At 42.2% G+C, this 17537-nt stretch overlaps 1 protein-coding gene across 2 annotated transcripts; it reads left to right on the top strand.

Moving 5' to 3' along the window:
- Positions 1-1646: 1646 nt before the first annotated feature.
- irf2 (interferon regulatory factor 2) lies at positions 1647-12402 on the top strand. 2 transcript variants are annotated; one of them, XM_026358602.1, is made up of 9 exons: positions 1647-1880; positions 3693-3785; positions 3869-3968; positions 4719-4895; positions 5410-5456; positions 6786-6906; positions 7153-7305; positions 8501-8538; positions 9175-12402. In XM_026358602.1, exons 2-9 carry the CDS (start codon positions 3699-3701, stop codon positions 9442-9444), a joined length of 993 nt encoding a protein of 330 aa, XP_026214387.1. In that variant the 5' UTR covers positions 1647-1880; positions 3693-3698; the 3' UTR covers positions 9445-12402. The 2 variants fall into 2 exon arrangements, with proteins under 2 accessions (XP_026214387.1, XP_026214389.1); XM_026358604.1 differs by lacking the exon at positions 1647-1880 and adding an exon at positions 1917-2020.
- Positions 12403-17537: the final 5135 nt, after the last annotated feature.

Here is a 17537-nt window from a genome sequence, read left to right as displayed (position 1 = left end):
TTTGGTTTGGAATATTGTCAAAAGCAGGTTTTTTTTTTATTTTTATGAATGATTAACAGTTTGAGAGCTTGTTTGCTGTACGTGAGTGCAGCCACTAGAGGAAGCCAGAGAGACAGTGGAGTGTAGCAGCTGTGGGCCTTCAGTGAATCAGCAGTCCTTGGAGGATGCGCTGTTCCTGGAACAGCCATGATGGCACACATCAGACTGCTCATCTACTGTCCCAATACACAGGAACCATCATCTGGGTCTGCAAAGACAGCCAGGTGTCGGGTTTGTTGTGTGCATCGCACTGCTTCACTCCCAGCTTAAACTCCCATTAGTGTTTTTGTAGGTTGTGACCTTTCTAGTCATCACACCCCTCCCCAGTCTCAGCTGCATGCACATGTGTGTCAGAGAGCGATAACTGCCCCCCTGACCCCCGACACAACTTTCAGCAAATAGGCAATGACTTTTCAAACATCACATTTTCGTTTCCCTTTTTTCTCAGTCTCGTTTGTGTTTTAGTCTAAACAGAAAGAGTCCAACGTATGGGGGGGGGGGGGGACAGAAACGAATTTCATCTGCAGCTTGATCTATTTTAATCTTCCACTATCAGTTTAATGTAACTGTGCGTTTAACAACACCAGAATAGCCTAACACAAATAAACACATGTGCATAATTAGTAATAAGATTCAGTTGCATTTGTAATCAGGTGCACATTTTCTTCAGAAACATGAAGATCCGCTGTCTGCAGGTGGGCTGCTTGCTGACTGTTTGATGGCTGTTTGATGGCTGCTTGCTGACTGTTTGCTGGCTGTTTGATGGCTGTTTGCTGGCTGCTTGCTGACTGTTTGCTGACTGTTTGCTGGCTGCTTGCTGACTGTTTGATGGCTGTTTGCTGGCTGCTTGCTGACTGTTTGCTGGCTGTTTGCTGACTGTTTGCTGACTGTTTGATGGCTGTTTGATGGCTGCACCAACACGCTTTGCTCAGTTTCCAGTTTCGTTTCCAGCAGCAGCAGAAGAGAAAGGGACGGGTGGGGGGGTGGGGGGGGGGGAGGGGGAGGAGCTGAGAGAGGAAGTGAAACCGAACCTCAGCGCAAAGATCGTCTATGTTCACAGAAGGCCATAGACAACTGTGTTGATCCAGCAGCCAAATCACATAAATCCAAAAACAAACAAGCCAAGGAACTGAATGGACTAACTACAGTACTGAACCAGAACTACAAGATCAAGCCGGTACCTTCGTACTCACAATACTATAATGTGTTATGCTAATGTTTTTTTTCCATATTTTTCACATTTCAATGCTTATTTGCAGTTTAGAGCACAAATGTGAAATGAGTTTAATATACATATTGTTTTTAAAGTGGTTCTCTGCTGAATTAAACTTAACAAGCATCAGAGCATATTTCATACACATACACAAAACGAATCTGGACTGGTACATTCATATCAACAGCATCAAGTTCGGTAGTGTTTGATATTCAGTAACTCGCTCTTATTAAGAAAGAAAGAATACAAATTAAAAAAAAAAAAAAAAAAAAGGAATACGCTCATGCTGACTTTGATGGCACCACAAATCAGAGCAGAGTGAGACCTCCTCATCTCCTGTGACTGCTGCGAGGAGCGCGCACGCGGCTAAGACACTTCCGCGACGGCGCACGAGATCCACCCAGAGCGCGAGCGCGTCCAGCAGGAGGGGGATTTCCAGCGCGAGCCCCACTTCCCGGAGCAGCCGTTGTTTTGCTTTCGGTCTGGACACAGAAACAGAAATAGACGACGGACACACTTTCCTTTTACCACGTTAAACCACAAATACGCCAACTCGCCAACTCCGGTCGCGTTCTGTCTCTGTTCTGACTGCGGGACTGTGAAGCTACAGGGCGTCCTGACTGAGCAGGTAAGCTTTTATTTCCGCATATGAACGCCGCAGACTTAGCAGTAACAGCGGCAGCACCGACTTCCTACAGGACGACATGACGGGTCCACAGCTCGCTAAGTGAAAGTAGCACCGCAGTTTTCTCCGCGTTTGTTGACTAGGTTTGGTATTTATTTTCACTTTTGGCTCTGTTGTTTGTGGGGCATCGCGCCGGGGGACAGAAGACAGACAGACAGCCCAACACACCGTGTTTAACTTTTGACATAGCCACCAGTGCTGGTTGAAACTTAGTTTACCTGTCAGTAACATTAGCTGATACCCGGAGCTAATATGTCGGGATCATGCTGTTATTATTTAGGACTGTTATCAAAGGACTGTTCTGGGGTAATATTACATGATTATAGTGAAATATATAGATATGAAAACACTGTCGCTATTGTGTTTTGCTGGAAAAGGTTAAATGAGCTAGTTAACTTGTAAAATCACTTCTGTGTGCATGATTTTGTAGGTGGCAGTACAGTAAGCAGTCTGCTAGTAGAGCTGCTTCACAGGTGACTTGTTTTGGAGTCATTCAGACAGTAGAAACAGGCTGGATCTTTGCTTAGGTTCAGTGAACAGAGCCAACGAGTCATGTTGAAACTCTTCAAAATGTTACTGAAACTCGGATCATTTTACATCTACAAATGTACCTTTTAGACATCCTAAGTATTCATTGTAATCCACAGACATTGTAAGCACTTTTTCTAGCACCTTTCCCATCTAAAAACCTTTCCTAACTTGGACATCCTGGCTACCAGTGCAGTTTGCCTCCTTTTTCTTTCTTTTTTTTTTTTTGGTTAAGGATAGTAAATGTGCCTCATTGGGCAATCAGGCACACAAACACATTGCCTCACAGGATAACAACTGGCAGAGTTGGTCTGAAACTAGTTTAGTTTATTTTGAGGCAGTGACACAAAACTAAATTTTGAAGTGATTGTTTATTTATTTATTTGTCATAGTATTGTGGAGCATGCTGTTCCTCCGTCATATGCTGTGTGTGTGTGTGTGTTTTACAAGGTGGATGCAGCTGAACGTTTGAGTCCTGTGCCTGTATGAAAAAGGGCTGATATTTTGTATTTGATTCTGTGCCATGTCACCTTGTTTGACCTGTTAGGGAACTTATTCTCTTTGTTGTCGGGCGTGCTGTAATGTGCGCGGGGAGTGTCAGCCTCATGGGCTGCTCTGGCCTATCGGACTTTTATCACATCACACTGCAAGGATCATAACCCTGCTCTTAAATCAAGTGGGGTGGGTAAAGTTTGCTCTCTGTGTTTTTTAAATAAACATGCTGTATTCATTATCTTTCTGTCTTTTGGATGTTCTCCCTCAGCTCCTCTCAAGTATCTCAGTAACATTTTGGTGAACAAAGAAGGTCAGCTTGAGGTTGTGGATGGGAGTGGGCTACATGGCTGCAGTTGCAGACATGATTTGGCAGTTTTTAGAACAGGATTATGACACATGGTCCTTAAAACACAAATCAAGCAGCGAGAGACGAAAGGGACTTTTATCTTTACAACCACAGACAAAATTAATTCCACTGTTTCCTTGTTGTCGTCAGGCTCACCAAGGTTAATTGTTTCAATGGGAAAAGCGTTCGCGTCCGCTCACAATGGTTGGCTGTGTAAACCATGAACTATTATGTTTTGGTATTTTCATTGTTGCCTGTACTAGTTACCATCCCAGCTTTTTTATTATAACAGTATGTTTATATCACTTAAAATAAGCCTTACTGCAGTCATCATCCAGACATATTTTGCTGTATGTGTTATTACTTATAGTTTTGTGTGTCCACAGGCAACAATGCCAGTAGAGAGAATGAGGATGCGCCCGTGGCTGGAGGAACAGATCAACTCCTGTCAGATACCTGGACTCAAATGGGTTAACAAAGTAGGAAATACTAATGCACATACACAGACCCACACACAGGTGTAGCATAAATCAAGATCTGACAATAATGTAATTTTTTCCAGGAAAAGCGAATCTTCCAGATCCCATGGATGCATGCTGCACGCCATGGCTGGGACCTGGAGAAAGATGCTCCGCTCTTCATGAGATGGGCCATACATACTGGTAATACACAGATTCCACTGTTTGAGTTTATACTCACTGGTTCTCTTTTTCAAGGGCTTTTATTTTCTAATCTACCAAACCAGTTCTGTCTGAAATTAGATAAACTTCTGATTGCTTCATATTTCCTGGTAAGAAATAATTCTCAACCTGTAGGAATGTCCCATTCAGTCAGGCCTAAGGAAGCTGTGAAAAAAAAAACTGTTACGGATTAGGTCAGCCAAGTTTAAAAGGGAAATTCGGAAGAAGAAGTAACTCCCCTGTAACATTTAAACTTTTAGATTGTTAAAATAAAAACATTGACAGTGGAAAATACTACATAGTTTCAAGTGTTACACGTGTGGAAAGCAGCTGGCCTGAACCTATTTTTCATAATCACTTGTGGTGCCCTAGTGTAGTTCCTCAGTGATATCAATAATGACTATTGGTGCAGTGTTCCATGTATTTATGAAATGGAAAATGACTTATTGTTTATAGCCAGCAAGCCTGCACCTAGATGCGCTTTTAAAAGAATCAAAGTACTTTGTAAGAAAAAGTTGATTACACTAACTGTCATCAGACTCATTTATAATAATAAATTTGGTAATCCAGAACTAGAGTTACAGCTGCTGTACTTAACGTAAACAGTGTCCTGGCGCACTTCCTAGAAAACACATTAATAAATAACTGTTTGAAAGGTGATGTTGCTTTTTGCTATTTGGCTATCGGAAGTAATATAGAATCAGTGTTTTTTCTGTTTTCATCTACGTATAGGAAAGTACCAGCCGGGTGTAGACCGTCCAGATCCAAAGACGTGGAAGGCTAATTTTCGCTGTGCCATGAACAGCCTGCCAGACATCGAAGAGGTGAAGGATAAAAGCATCAAAAAGGGAACGAATGCTTTCAGAGTTTACAAGATGCTCTCGTCCTCAGAAAGAAGCTTGAAGAAAGGTCAGTGCCGCAGCTGGTCCCGAGCTTGGTTTGGTTAATGAGTAACTACATAACCTAAATTATATATTGTTTTGTGCTTTTCTCAATATCATACAGAGTTTTGTCTTTTTTCATTTTCTTCACATTTTCTAATTGTGTTTACAACAAGTTGTTACTCTTTGTAGAAATGTAACATTTAGCGTTCAAAACTTCTGTGCAGTGCTGCAGTTGTGACACAGCACACAGGACTTTAAAGTGACTATTGTACCTTGACCCCTCAGCCTGTGACAGAAGCTGCTGCACAAAGTATAAGAAGCAGGTCACTGGCTAACTCTGACTTCAGTTTGTGCCTATCACACCAAGCTGCTTGACAGAATTAGAAAGCCCCATAAAAGCAGACAAACAATGTTTAAGATGAAAAACACCTACAGGAAGGAAGGCTTGTAGCAGAGAGTGTGAGTGTGTGAATGCCCTTTTAGAACTGTAACTTTTAAAACACTTTCTAAATTATGTTTCTTTATTTCTGTCCATTCAGGAAAGAAGAAGACAGATAAGGAAGGGAAGCATAAGGGAACTAAAGAGGTACAGAAACATATAAAAGCTCTCTGCACACATGAAGTCTGTCTAACATAATCCTTTTAATTACATGAAATAACGTGCTGTCACCCATAAGCAGCCGTACTGCTGAATAACAGCAGCTTAAAGGGGAATTATAACACCACTGAAGAAGAGTTAAAGCTGCCATGATAAAAGTGCGTCTCCTTCCGTCTGTTTGCTGACACGTTAGCCACCTAAGAAGTTTTTTTTTTTGTTACCAAGAAATGTTGCTGCCCTTTTTTCCTGCCAAAACAGAGCAAAACATTTCTGGAAATATGACTCATTCATAGTGAACTGGCAAATGTCCAGAGTATCTTACATGAACAATCGGCTCTGGCTCCCACATGACACAGATGTTTGCTGGAGAATAGTGCCAGTAACCATGCTTTCCGCTCCCATTTGGTTATGTCCTTTTAAACAGCACACATAAACAAAACCAGTAGCTCCCTGTTCCACCTAACTTAGTAACGAAGTTGGAATTGACGTCTTATTTCCAGAGTCTGCATAGGAGTAGAAATCATACACTCAATTGTAGGTATCGTCTAAAATATACTTAGGTGTACTTAAATAAGTCTGCACTTAGATTATTGTGGTTTGTATTTGATTCATTTGACTTGAATGAAATAACGAAGACTCATATCAGCAGTCAGTCAGAAATGCTGAGGTCTCTCAGAAGAAATCCACAATAGAAATAAACCAAAAGACATTGACTTGTTTCTCTGATCTCTGATCTTATGGAAAGAACGCAGATGTCTGTATAATAGGCTGGTTAGTTTAGTAGATTTTGTCAGTTTACTTTGTGTGTTTACATGCCTGGAATACTCCAGAGATCAGGTTGTTCTAGTATCTTGGTGTATTGTTACTTGGAATAACCTCGCAAGTATATTTTCATAGCTAAATAGCAGGACACTGCACTAGATCACTACATGTCCACCGTCTCACACCATAGCTTCAGTAATCTATTAACAATACCATGTTTAAATTTGTATTTGAAGTGTGCACATAAGTGTTACAAGGTAATGCATAATGATACAAGGGTTGCATTTCAATATTTGATACTTTTCTGCACCCAAAACATCAGTACGCTGAGTGGTTGCAACACAGAAAGAGCCACTGTGATGAATCTTCAGTGGATCAGTGTGAATTGATACAGTATCACATACCATAATATCACAAGCATGTCAGTATTTTCTTACACCCCTAGTACAGTGCTTTATCACAGTGTGATGAAAAGCCAGCAAATATCTTTTCACAGTTCTTTTCAATATGCTATAACTCCTTTTTCTTTCTGCTCTCTGCCCTTGTCTCCATCAGGCAGCTTCTCCATCTCCAGATGAGACTGTTGTCAACTCTCAGACTGGACCTGTCGACTATACCAAACAGGAGTCGCTTAAGCAGGAAGCGGTGGAGCTGACAGTGGTGGACAGCGCCTCAGGTACCATATTTGTGTTGTTAAATATATTGTTTTGTGTTTGTGTTTACATTTCCAAATAATTACAGTTATTTAAGAAGTTAGATGAAGTAAAATAAAGCAGAAATAGAAAAGTAAAAATCTAAGTGAAATACATTTAATACAACTTTAATCTCCCATACTGTATGTACTGTATGTGGTTAGTCACATTAGTCAGAGGATGCATGTTTATTATACCATGTTTATTATACCTCGTGTGTGCGTTGACAGCCATTCACAGTTCAGTAGAAGACCACGTTATCACAAGTGAGCAGCTGCCATTCGTCTGTCAGACCATCGAGGTGACCACCGAGAATGAAGAGCAGACGGTTAGCTCCTCCCACTCGTACCCGCTCCAAATCTCTCCTGTGTCATCGTGCTGCGGTGAGACATCACACACAAACACACACACACACTTGTTATGACAAAGCTCCTAAATAGGTTAGTTCCAGGCGTACAGTAGCAGTAGTCAATTATTCTCAACCACACATTTGACCACACCACAGTTGCATAAAGCTCCCATTTTTAGATCACAGTGGTTACCTTTTACAAAGGCTAATGGTATTCCTGTGTTAAGACACATAGTGTCACCAGGCTGTCGGGCTGAAATCATTAGTTGTTTTTAGGTTTGCATGTGTTGTTCTTCATTTTGACTGGCAACAAAAAATGTGGTTCAGACAGGTACCCAACAGGCCATTACTATCAGTCATTACATCATCCCCCATTTCACAATTCAACTAATAGAAAGAATGTTGTGTGTTACAGATGTAATCTGAAGTAGCGAATGGTTTCAGAAACCAGCTGAAAGTGGGGAAAAAACAAAACGGTGATAGATGTGAAACAGAAAGGATCAGCATGGCTGTGGCCAGTGTTTTCATTAGACCTCCAGTACAGGCCAAGCTGCTTTTGAACTTGTATCTGGAATGAACAGTTTTTTTACAGTAGTTGCAAAATGAATCAACACAATCAAGAATTTATACCGCAGTCTCACTGAAAACTGAGGCTCTTTACATTGTCTGTATTTACTTCACTACCACTCTTTGTTTAACTTGCCTCTTTGCATGTCTCTTTTTTTTTTTTTCTGAACCAGTCATTCAAGCACAGCTGGCTCTGTAGCATAACAGCTGCAGTCATTCCGTTTGTCCTGCTCCTTCTTCTCTCTGTTGAAGTTGTTGAAGTTCAAATTATAATTATTCTCCCTTGTTTTTTTTTCTCCTTTTGGTTTACTGGTGACTTTGGTTACATGTGCATGCAGTTGTGTTATTGTGTGCTTGTTTGTTTGGTTCCTCTGTGTGCTGGTGTTGGCACTGTTTAAACAGTTTGAACAGGATACAATGCGAGCTGGGTGCGAGCTTAATCATTATGGTTTTCTAGTTAAAATCAATATGTAATTGTGAAGTCTTTTCATCTTTCTCTGTATCTCTTTGTGTCCGTCTTTATCCTCCCTGATATATAGTCAAAAGATCCACTTTAGTGCACTGTAAAGTGTCCAAACTTTTCACTGGTCCTACATGTGATCTAAGCACAACATTTCCTCAATACTATTGGATTAACTGTTGGTCTCTCTTTATTACAACAGGCAGCGACACAGAGAGTGATACAGAAGAAACCAAAGAGGTGAGTCTCTAGTTGTAGACACTTACTGACATACACAGCAGAGAGTGATGAATGAATTATTAACTTCTTCAGAAAAACAGGTTTTTACCTGTTTCAACTCTACTGCTCAAACAGGGTGTGTGTGTGTGTGTGTGTGTTTCTTCCTGTAAGATTGCGAGAGACTGAGAAAAAGGAGGGGCTTGTCAGGAACTGTCAAACATTAACCGTTTGATCTGTGGTTGTCCTTTGTATTACATTGCACCCACAGTCAATTGCGGTGAACTTCACATACACCCACACACACACAGCACACTGCTTTTTATCAGTGATAAAAGCATAGAACTGTTTGTAACTGTGTTGTAATTTGGAAACTCACCTTTTAAATCTTAATCTGCTGTGTTAGTTATGAATACCGATGCAATCCAACACAAATGCTGTGTTTAGACTGTGCGCGCAAAAGCCTCTTATATTGTTTTCCAGTGTGAAGCATATCATAATGGGGTCACAGAGGTGTTCATCTCCGTGGTGTAATTGGTTGTTGCAGTTACAGTGTAATCCAGCACAGCTTCACCACATCATCAGAAAGTAGCCACAGCCGTTTGCACTGTGTGGTTTTCCAGACGTTTCCTCTTCTTGATCTTCTTCTTCCATCTACAGGGTGTTGGCGCAGTCTGGAGGCAGAATTACCGCACACAAGTTCTCAGGGTTCCCCCGTGCTCTCTTCCGGGCATGGCCACGTTCGTCAGCCCGACCAAGCCCAACTTCAGGGTCACCAGCACGCGGGACCCAGACCCCCTCATCAGCTACCATACCGATGGCTGGACGGCTACCTATGACCAGAACTCTCCCTTGTCTCAGGCGACCAGCCACAACCCAGAGAAACGTGCAAGTGTCATTATGAAAACCTCTGATGTCACCTCCTCCTGACCCCAAATAAGGGAGTCTCATCACTGCTTCCAGGGCATAGGCACGACAGAGAATTTCCCTTCCCCCCCCCCATCGGGGGCAGCAGGGGCAAACATCCAAACCCATGCTTTTACTGTAGCTTCTGTTTGGGCCATATTCTCAGTTATTTTTAAATTTGAGAAATTGCTGACCGGTGTTAATGAAAATCACCATGGCCTCGCTCATCCAATAATTGGTGAGATTTTAAGACCAGTTTATACTTTGTGCTTTTGTGTGGCTCTGAGTGTCTATATGATACAGATTTGATCCTTTCTGCGCATCACAGAGGATTTGTGGTTGTATACCAACAAACAAATTTGCAGACCTGCTGTAAATGTAGGTTTGTGCTCATCCAATGTCCATGTCCACGTCTGTTCTGGTCTGGATCTGGCCCTTTAGACACCTTCATTATCCATCTCACTGAGAGATGTTTCTTTCTTTTCCCCGCTGCTTTGTGTTAACACTTTAACATACACTATGCGAATGATAGAAATTTGTCACTTTTATCTGATGAAAGGAATGTTTAGAGTAGTGTTTAATTTTATTGTGTATAGATGAAGACATTTTTAAAGGAGTTCTGACAATGCCTTCTGCTATTCATCCACTGTGTGGTGATTATGTACTGTATACAGTCACCTGTAACATCAACTTCCTATGAATCAGGGGATCATCATAAGAAGTTGTTTATGTGTTTAAAACGCATCCTATGAATTAGCCATATGATTTGAGATAGCCAATTAAGTATTGGAAGCACTTATTACTCACCTATTATTTCAAAAATAGTGTAAGCTCAAGTGTTACCATGAAACGTAGCATAAAATGCTTTTCTGTGCTCACAACAAAATCATAATTACATAATGTTGTAGAGACAAACCAGCGAGACCGTCAGCAAAATCCAAACCGAATCACAGATGAGTTATCATCACGATAAAGGGTATCAATCATAATTAAGCCCTGATGCTCCGCCCCTGCACTGGAAAGCATGGCGTTTGTGTGTGTTTCTGTCTGTCTGGAGAACTCAGGACTGTATACCCGCCAAACACACAGACGGATGAACTGACAGACTGTGAACTGTGTCTTTATGTCTTCTCCTTCTCTTGATGTTAATAATGTACATAGCTTGTATGTGTGTATGCCTGCAAGCAGCTTCAGCACCTTACAGACAGCACTAATGTGAGTGAGTGAGTGGGTGAGTGAGTGAGTGAGTAAGTGAGAGGAGAGAGAAAGACCTTAACCAACATGTGTGCCTTTTAATAACGTGTGGCTGGATTCAAACCATCTGTGCTTTAGTTTGCTAGTGACACTTGCAGGTGGCTGTTAGGAATTGTAGCTGAAATTAGACAGAATGCTGTAGAGAAACAAGGAAGTGCTTTGCATTTGCAATATTAAGAGTGCTGTTGTTGCTTTGGTGAAACATAAACCCCAATTTATGTTAGTATATTTTTAATTTAAGGTTGTGGCGTTAAAGGATGGAGCAAAGTGCAATTACAAGTTAGTTAAATGGATTTAAAAGATGACCCATAAAGTGAATGTCTTCACAAGTTGGAGCAGGGTGCATCACAGACGAGTGTGTGATCAGCAGAGGCCAAGCTGTTGTTTTGAAGCAACGCTTGTTTTTTGAGTTCTAGTCTCTGGAGCCCAGAACCTCCCATTTCCCCAGTTGACCTTGGTGCACAGATGCCACAGACCAATGAACTACAGCGGCATAGGAAAACATGTCTTCGTTGTTATTTATTTCACAACCATTTATAGGAGCAAGCTCAATGGTTTCGACAGTTTTTTAAACAAAATGTCATTTAACTTTTAAATGGCTATTTATGAAACTATAATATGTAATGTTCATATTAGCTTCTGGGCAGCTAGCAGGCTAAAGCACAGACTTCATTTCCCAGCTTACCTTCTGCAAAACTCCAGTGGGAACAGCTCTAGAAGTTCCTGTGGGAGAACAATAAGACAAATAGGAACCTGCCATGTTTTTGAACCAAACTCCTGGAGGTTTTAACACTGGACGAACATTGCCACCATTCTCACTGAATCCAGGGGGTCTGGGTTTACTTGACGGCAAGCGTGGAAATGGCGTCGCTTTACCAAATGTTTCTTCCATGTGCCTTTTTTTATGTTAGAAACTTGCATCACTTACTGAAACCTAGCTGAAAAGTCGTTCTGCTTCTCTGTGGTTAAACTTCATGATAGTTCTCTGTGGAAATGCTACTCAACAGGCTGCAATGCAATATTTAAAGCAATTTCTTTCCTTTTTAAACCATGCATGGCTGCATGCAGTCATTTTATTGCAGTGGTATATGGTGGGAGTGTTATATTGAAAATGAATGAGTAGGATTTTACAACAGTGTAGTTGTAATGACCAAATCAGAACATGTTTAGTGTTTGTGACACGCAAATGTGCCATATTATTTTAGAAGCGTTGCCTGGCATGTAAACATCATGGTGCCTATCAGGCCCGTCACATCAGTGGATTAAGTAGGTTTCAATATTGAAGCTCTAAATGATCTCATTATCAAATATTCAGAATCTTTAATATTCATTGCCTCAAACCAACCATGTTAATCTAAGTGCACTTATACCTGGAGTTCATTTCTGCTTTTTTTGTGTGTATTGAAGTGTTGACACACGGGCCTGACAGCCACGGTGAAAGTTGTTGTCAGCATGTGGTAAATCTGTCTTCGAAAAGCAGTCATGTCTGTCCAACCTGCTTTTTGCTCTATGTCTCGCTGATATTTCTGTTGAGTAAGACCGAGGCGTGTCTCACTCTTGCTTTTCACACATACCATAAAGGACATTATCATTTAGCTGGAGGATAATTGCTCAGCTTGTTGCAGGTTTTCTTCGCTTTGTGTCACCACTGTTCGTTCTGTGTACATTACAGAAACTACATGTGAATCATTGTGTAAATCTGAATAAAGTTTTCCTTTTGTATTTATACTGAGGCCTTTTTAAATGTGCTTTCTGGCCACGCTTTTAGGTTGCTCGCAGTTTTATGTGGGCTCGTAAAGATCAGAGTCCATCTCGTGACTGACTTGAGAGAAGTTGATTAAAAAAAAAAAAAAAAAGAAAATTTTTAAAGAGGTGTCATCGCTCCACAGTGGAGGGGGAATGACTGTGTCGAGTAAGAGCTCAGGTATGAGATAAGAATTAAAGGTTTGGTGCTGAGGTTTGCAAGTTAGTACATGTAATGAGTGCTTAACAAGCTGTGTGTGTGTGTGTGTGTGTGTGTGCGCGTGCATGTTGAAAATGCTTTTAATGAGTGTGTGTGTGTGGTTTGGCTTTTTGTCACAGTAGCAGATGTGTCTTTGTTTTGCACATTTCTGCACACACACCACTCATTCAGTTTAACCAGAGCACTTAACTGCTGTTTCAGTTTCAGTTGCTGTTCTCAGTTCTCACTCTACTTCCTGTTTGTCCCTGAGGCCTCTGTGGATGGCTGGCTGGTTGGCTTGACGACTGCTAACCACATGCCATTAGTCATAGTAAACACTGCGTCTTTCTTAGTACGGTTTATCTACTATGTTTTTTTTTTTTTCTCTCTTTCACAAGAAGTGTGTGTGTGTGCGAGCGTGCGTCTGCTTTCCCTGCCTCCCTCTCTTTCGTCTGCTTCAGTCATCTGGCCCTCTGAAAGTCCCAACTCTACTTTCTGTTCCCTTCTTCAGTTGCAAGAAACAAAACAAATGATTTACTTTTGAAAGCTCTTCTCACATGCACAGTATTTAAGTAACTCCTCTCCCGGAGCGAAGCTCAACGGAGCTGAAATGAACCTGTCGGTCGTCAGTTGAAGAGGGGGAAAAAACGCAATGTGTCATTTTTTCTAATGCAGCCTACAGGTGTGAAGACTTCTAGAGGAGTTATGAGTGACAAGGACAAGGAGTGACACTATACACGTCAGCTCTGCTCTGATGTCTCACTCACACCATCTAGTGTTCAGAATCCGACTTGTACATTTCTCTGGACTTGACATTTAGCATTACACTTGTAGATTACACTTGAAGTGTATAAAATCACTATTGCAAAAGTGACTCATTGCAAATACACAGATACAGTAGTAAATAAATAAATGTACATAGGTACTGTCCAGCACCCAGTCTCATTCTGGGATGCATTATTAGAAAATAGAATAGAGGAAGTTACAGAGATTTAGCATCTTAACATGAGTTTCTCTGGGGGATTAGGAATCACTGTTGCACATAACTCCTTTTCAAACAAGCAAGGTCACTTGGTGTTATGATCGTTATTCATCTTAATTATGCTTTAATGGAAGCTGGTCTCTTCAGCGGTGTTCATTATTGTTTTGTGCTGTACAGATCTTTTTAAGATTAAGTAAGCGAAACGCCGACACATCATAGCACCAACAAGTTCAGTTTGAATTGTTACTCACAGCGACAAATCCTGCAACCACACAAAAGGAATGGGGGGGGGGGGGGGGGGATGAAGTAGGGAGGAGGTGGTTTCCATGTGGCCTTGTAGAGGTGCATGAGCCAAGATGATCAGTTCTCCTCCAGCTCCTCCGCACCAGGATCTGTAAGCGACGAGCGAGAGCAGTCAGATGGAGCTTCAGAGGGAAAAAAACGAGATCAGGTCGTGCGAGGTGACAGCCGAGATGAGGAGAGTTTAGGATATCAAGTCATGATCACCACGTCTCCCTCACACTCTGGTATGTCACAGCTCAGCCCCAGATGGTGGTGGGCGAGGGTGCAGCACGAGAACTTTCTTATACTGTGTATGATCAAGTGCTGGTCCTAATGTAAAAATCATATGTGGGGAAAAAAAAAAAAATTCACAGTGTTTCGAAGATCAACAGTCACATTGATTTTATTCCCTTTCTTTCTTGTTCTGGTGAAGATATATGTACAGTCAACTGACAGCAGGTAAACTGTTGAGTGGTCCAAAACAGGAAGCTGGCTGATTTTTAGCAGCAGGAAAATGCATTTGAACCTTAACAATGAGTACACACACACACACACAGTGTCAGCACAGTGAGCATATTGGACGTATTGACAGAAAGCCACTGACAAAATCAAACTGCTGCAATGACAGAGAAAATCTATACAACGTACCACAGCGAGGAAAAGTACAAGCACAAGTGAGCAGACATTCTCACATCATACACCAGGGGAGGGCTTTGGTGTAATTTAATAACTGATTTAAATGCGGTTTTGGAACGTGGCGCCTGGTTTATAAAAAATTTATGGAGTAGGAAAATGATCTCCCAAATGGCTCCGATATGCTGAAAAGGGAATCTTTCCTGAGACAGAGCTACCTGTCCTGCCTGCGACCAGCAGATGGCTCTGTTACTCCATTTATGAACTGCCTTTAGGCCTCTGCTCCGCTCACGGTACCAGAAACTTCCTGGGATTCTAACGAACATGCATCTTCTGGCTGTATTATGTTTGGTGAAGCCCCAAGCTGCTGCAATTTACCAGCTCCCGAACATATTTAATATTGATTTAAAAAAAGTTTTTACCCCACACTTCAGCTACAAATCTTCTGTGGTAGTAAGTCCTTAATAAATAAATTCACAAGCCTCCTCATATATTAATTGGTCTTTAACATGTTGCGTCACTGTGTGCCTGTTCATCCCTTTCCAGCCTGACCCATTAAAGGGGTGTCATAACACAGAAGTGATGCTAAAAGTAGCAAAAAGAAATCCCAGTTATTCAGTCAGAGGAGTGTAGAAGCTCTGCAGGAATGCAGCTGAATGCATAAAATATGCGAAAGAGAGATTCCAAGTACTGTGCTGAGTGCGAGCTTCATTTCTAATAAGCCATGAATTAGAACTGCACATGTCTAATAACAGTGTGCTGCAGAGAAGCATAATATGAACCGAATTATTCATGCACAAAGTGAAATACATGTATAAATGTCAATGATTAGCCTCTGCAATGATTCAGGTACAGTGAGCTATGGCCTGACACACACACATACACACACAGCAATTGGGAACCACGTATTGTGAGTCATCAGCACGGCTCTGTCTAAAAACCTGACTTAGAAATAGAGAGAGAGAGAGACAGCATAAGACAGATGGGTGAGAGAGAAGCGGAGCACGGGAGGCGGAGAGGTGGAGAAGAAAAGAGGGGGAGAAGGGGAGCGAGCGGAGAAAACAGACGGAGAGATAGAAAGTGTCACAGAGGGGCGAGTTAAATGACATTAATGATGCGTTGGTGTGAAGTGGCTGTGAATCTCAACAGTTTCCCGCTCTCTCTACTTGTTACCATGGTTGCTGCTGCTGACATCCTGATCGTGCAGCGCAGATAACGAAGTCAGGTGTGTGTGTGTGTGTGTGTGTGGAGGAGAGGCGCGATAGGCAGAGTAGGGGACTCTCTCAGTGTGTGTGTGTGTGTTTGTATGTGATGTGTCATGTGCACACGTCCTGAAGTGTTGTCTCGGCTGCTTGTTTTGGTTCCCTGTGAACCATCACCCCCTGCCTCAGGGCTCCTGCACTGTGGAGCTGGTTTTTTATCAAGGTCTTCATTCTTCCCTCAACTCTGACCTCACCAGACCTGCTGCTGAGAAGAAGAGCCACCGCGCTGATCTTCCAGCTCGGCAGTGGAATACTGAAACTCTTCTGGTGGACAGACTTCCAAACATCTCGTAATTCACAGTCAGTGAGACCACTGGTCCCTGGGAACATTCAGAGCTTTACAAATGGTTTTATATTCAATGCCTCTTCACAATTATTCTGAGTCCTTTGGTCCTTGTAGCTTAGTTTCTCTCCTGACACGGGGCGTGAACTGTGGGACCTTATCCAATCCATCATTTCAGTCGGCCACAGGTGGACACGAGCCCCGTTCGACTGATTCTTTTTCGATTTCCAGTCACACGTCTGGGTCGAAATACTTTGTGAAACAGCTATTTTTATTGTTCAGTGAGATAGTGATCCCAGAAAGCTCAGAAGTGAAGATCCTAAATGGAAATGCACACACACACACACACACACACACACACACACACACACACACACACACCTACGCTATCTTATACAAAATATGGGGCCTGACACTAATAAAGAAAGACAAAGTCTGCGTAAAACACACACGCACACACACAGTTAATGCAATCTAAGCACACTGAGGCTTGCAGAGGTAAATAGTAATAAGTACAGCAGCGAATCGATAGCTGTATGAATTAATGCCAGTTACCTTGGCAACCATGGGCATGAGAGAAAAGAGACAAAGAAGGAGAGATGGTGAAGAAACAACAGACACAGAGAGGAAAACAGAAGGACAGAAGCTGTGGAGATAAAAGAGGACGGCTAAACAGTCGCTCTGTCTCCAGGCTTCAGTGATGGTTCTGTACAGCTCTGCTCTAGGTTTCTGCCTGTGTGGCAGCGAAGTGAGGCGTCTGCGGCCGCAGCCATTTGACGGATGTGTGAATGCAGCAGCAGTGATGCTGTGATTCAGCAGGTACGTTGACCGATCTCTGGTTCCTCCCATCCTCGTGTCAGCACTGAAACTGCTCCTGAGGCGAGTGTGTGAACAGGAGTGTGTGTGAAGTGCTCTGAATTCCAGTCCCCCTACTGACTCCAGGTTATCAGGCCACACTAGACCAGGGCCTGATGAGCCCCCACCACCAGCAGACTTTCTTCCTTTGCACATGGTAAACTGAAATGGATGATATTACAGTTCATGTGTGCAAAGAACAATTACCACTGTAGTGTTCATATATTTGTATGTGTGTTAATGGCAGGTCAGGAGGAACAGGTCCGCCTCTGCATTTGGTCATCGTGACCTGGACTGTTGTTTACCATCCATCCTCACACTCCGTCTGTCTTTTCCTCTACACATCCTCCCACTAATTTCTCTCCTCATGCTCCACTTCACTCTGCAGTTTCCCCCTATTTTAGCCCCTCACTTCATCTCACTCCTGCAGCAGGATCTGTCCTAAACTCTCCAGACTTATTTTTTATCATCCGCTATGTCCTCATGTTTGTGCTCCTCCAATGTGCTCTCGTTTTTGTTTTTTGTCTGTCTATCTATGTATCTATCTATTTATCTACACACACGCCACGTCAGGTTTTTAATGTGTTAAACACTCTATCATCAGGAGATTTCTTCTCTCATGTC

The sequence above is a fragment of the Anabas testudineus genome, chromosome 10, assembly GCF_900324465.2.
Source record: "Anabas testudineus chromosome 10, fAnaTes1.2, whole genome shotgun sequence".
Classification (NCBI taxonomy): Eukaryota; Metazoa; Chordata; class Actinopteri; order Anabantiformes; family Anabantidae; genus Anabas; species Anabas testudineus.
Note: the sequence above shows the minus strand (reverse complement) of the source record. Positions and strands in the feature narration are given on the sequence as shown.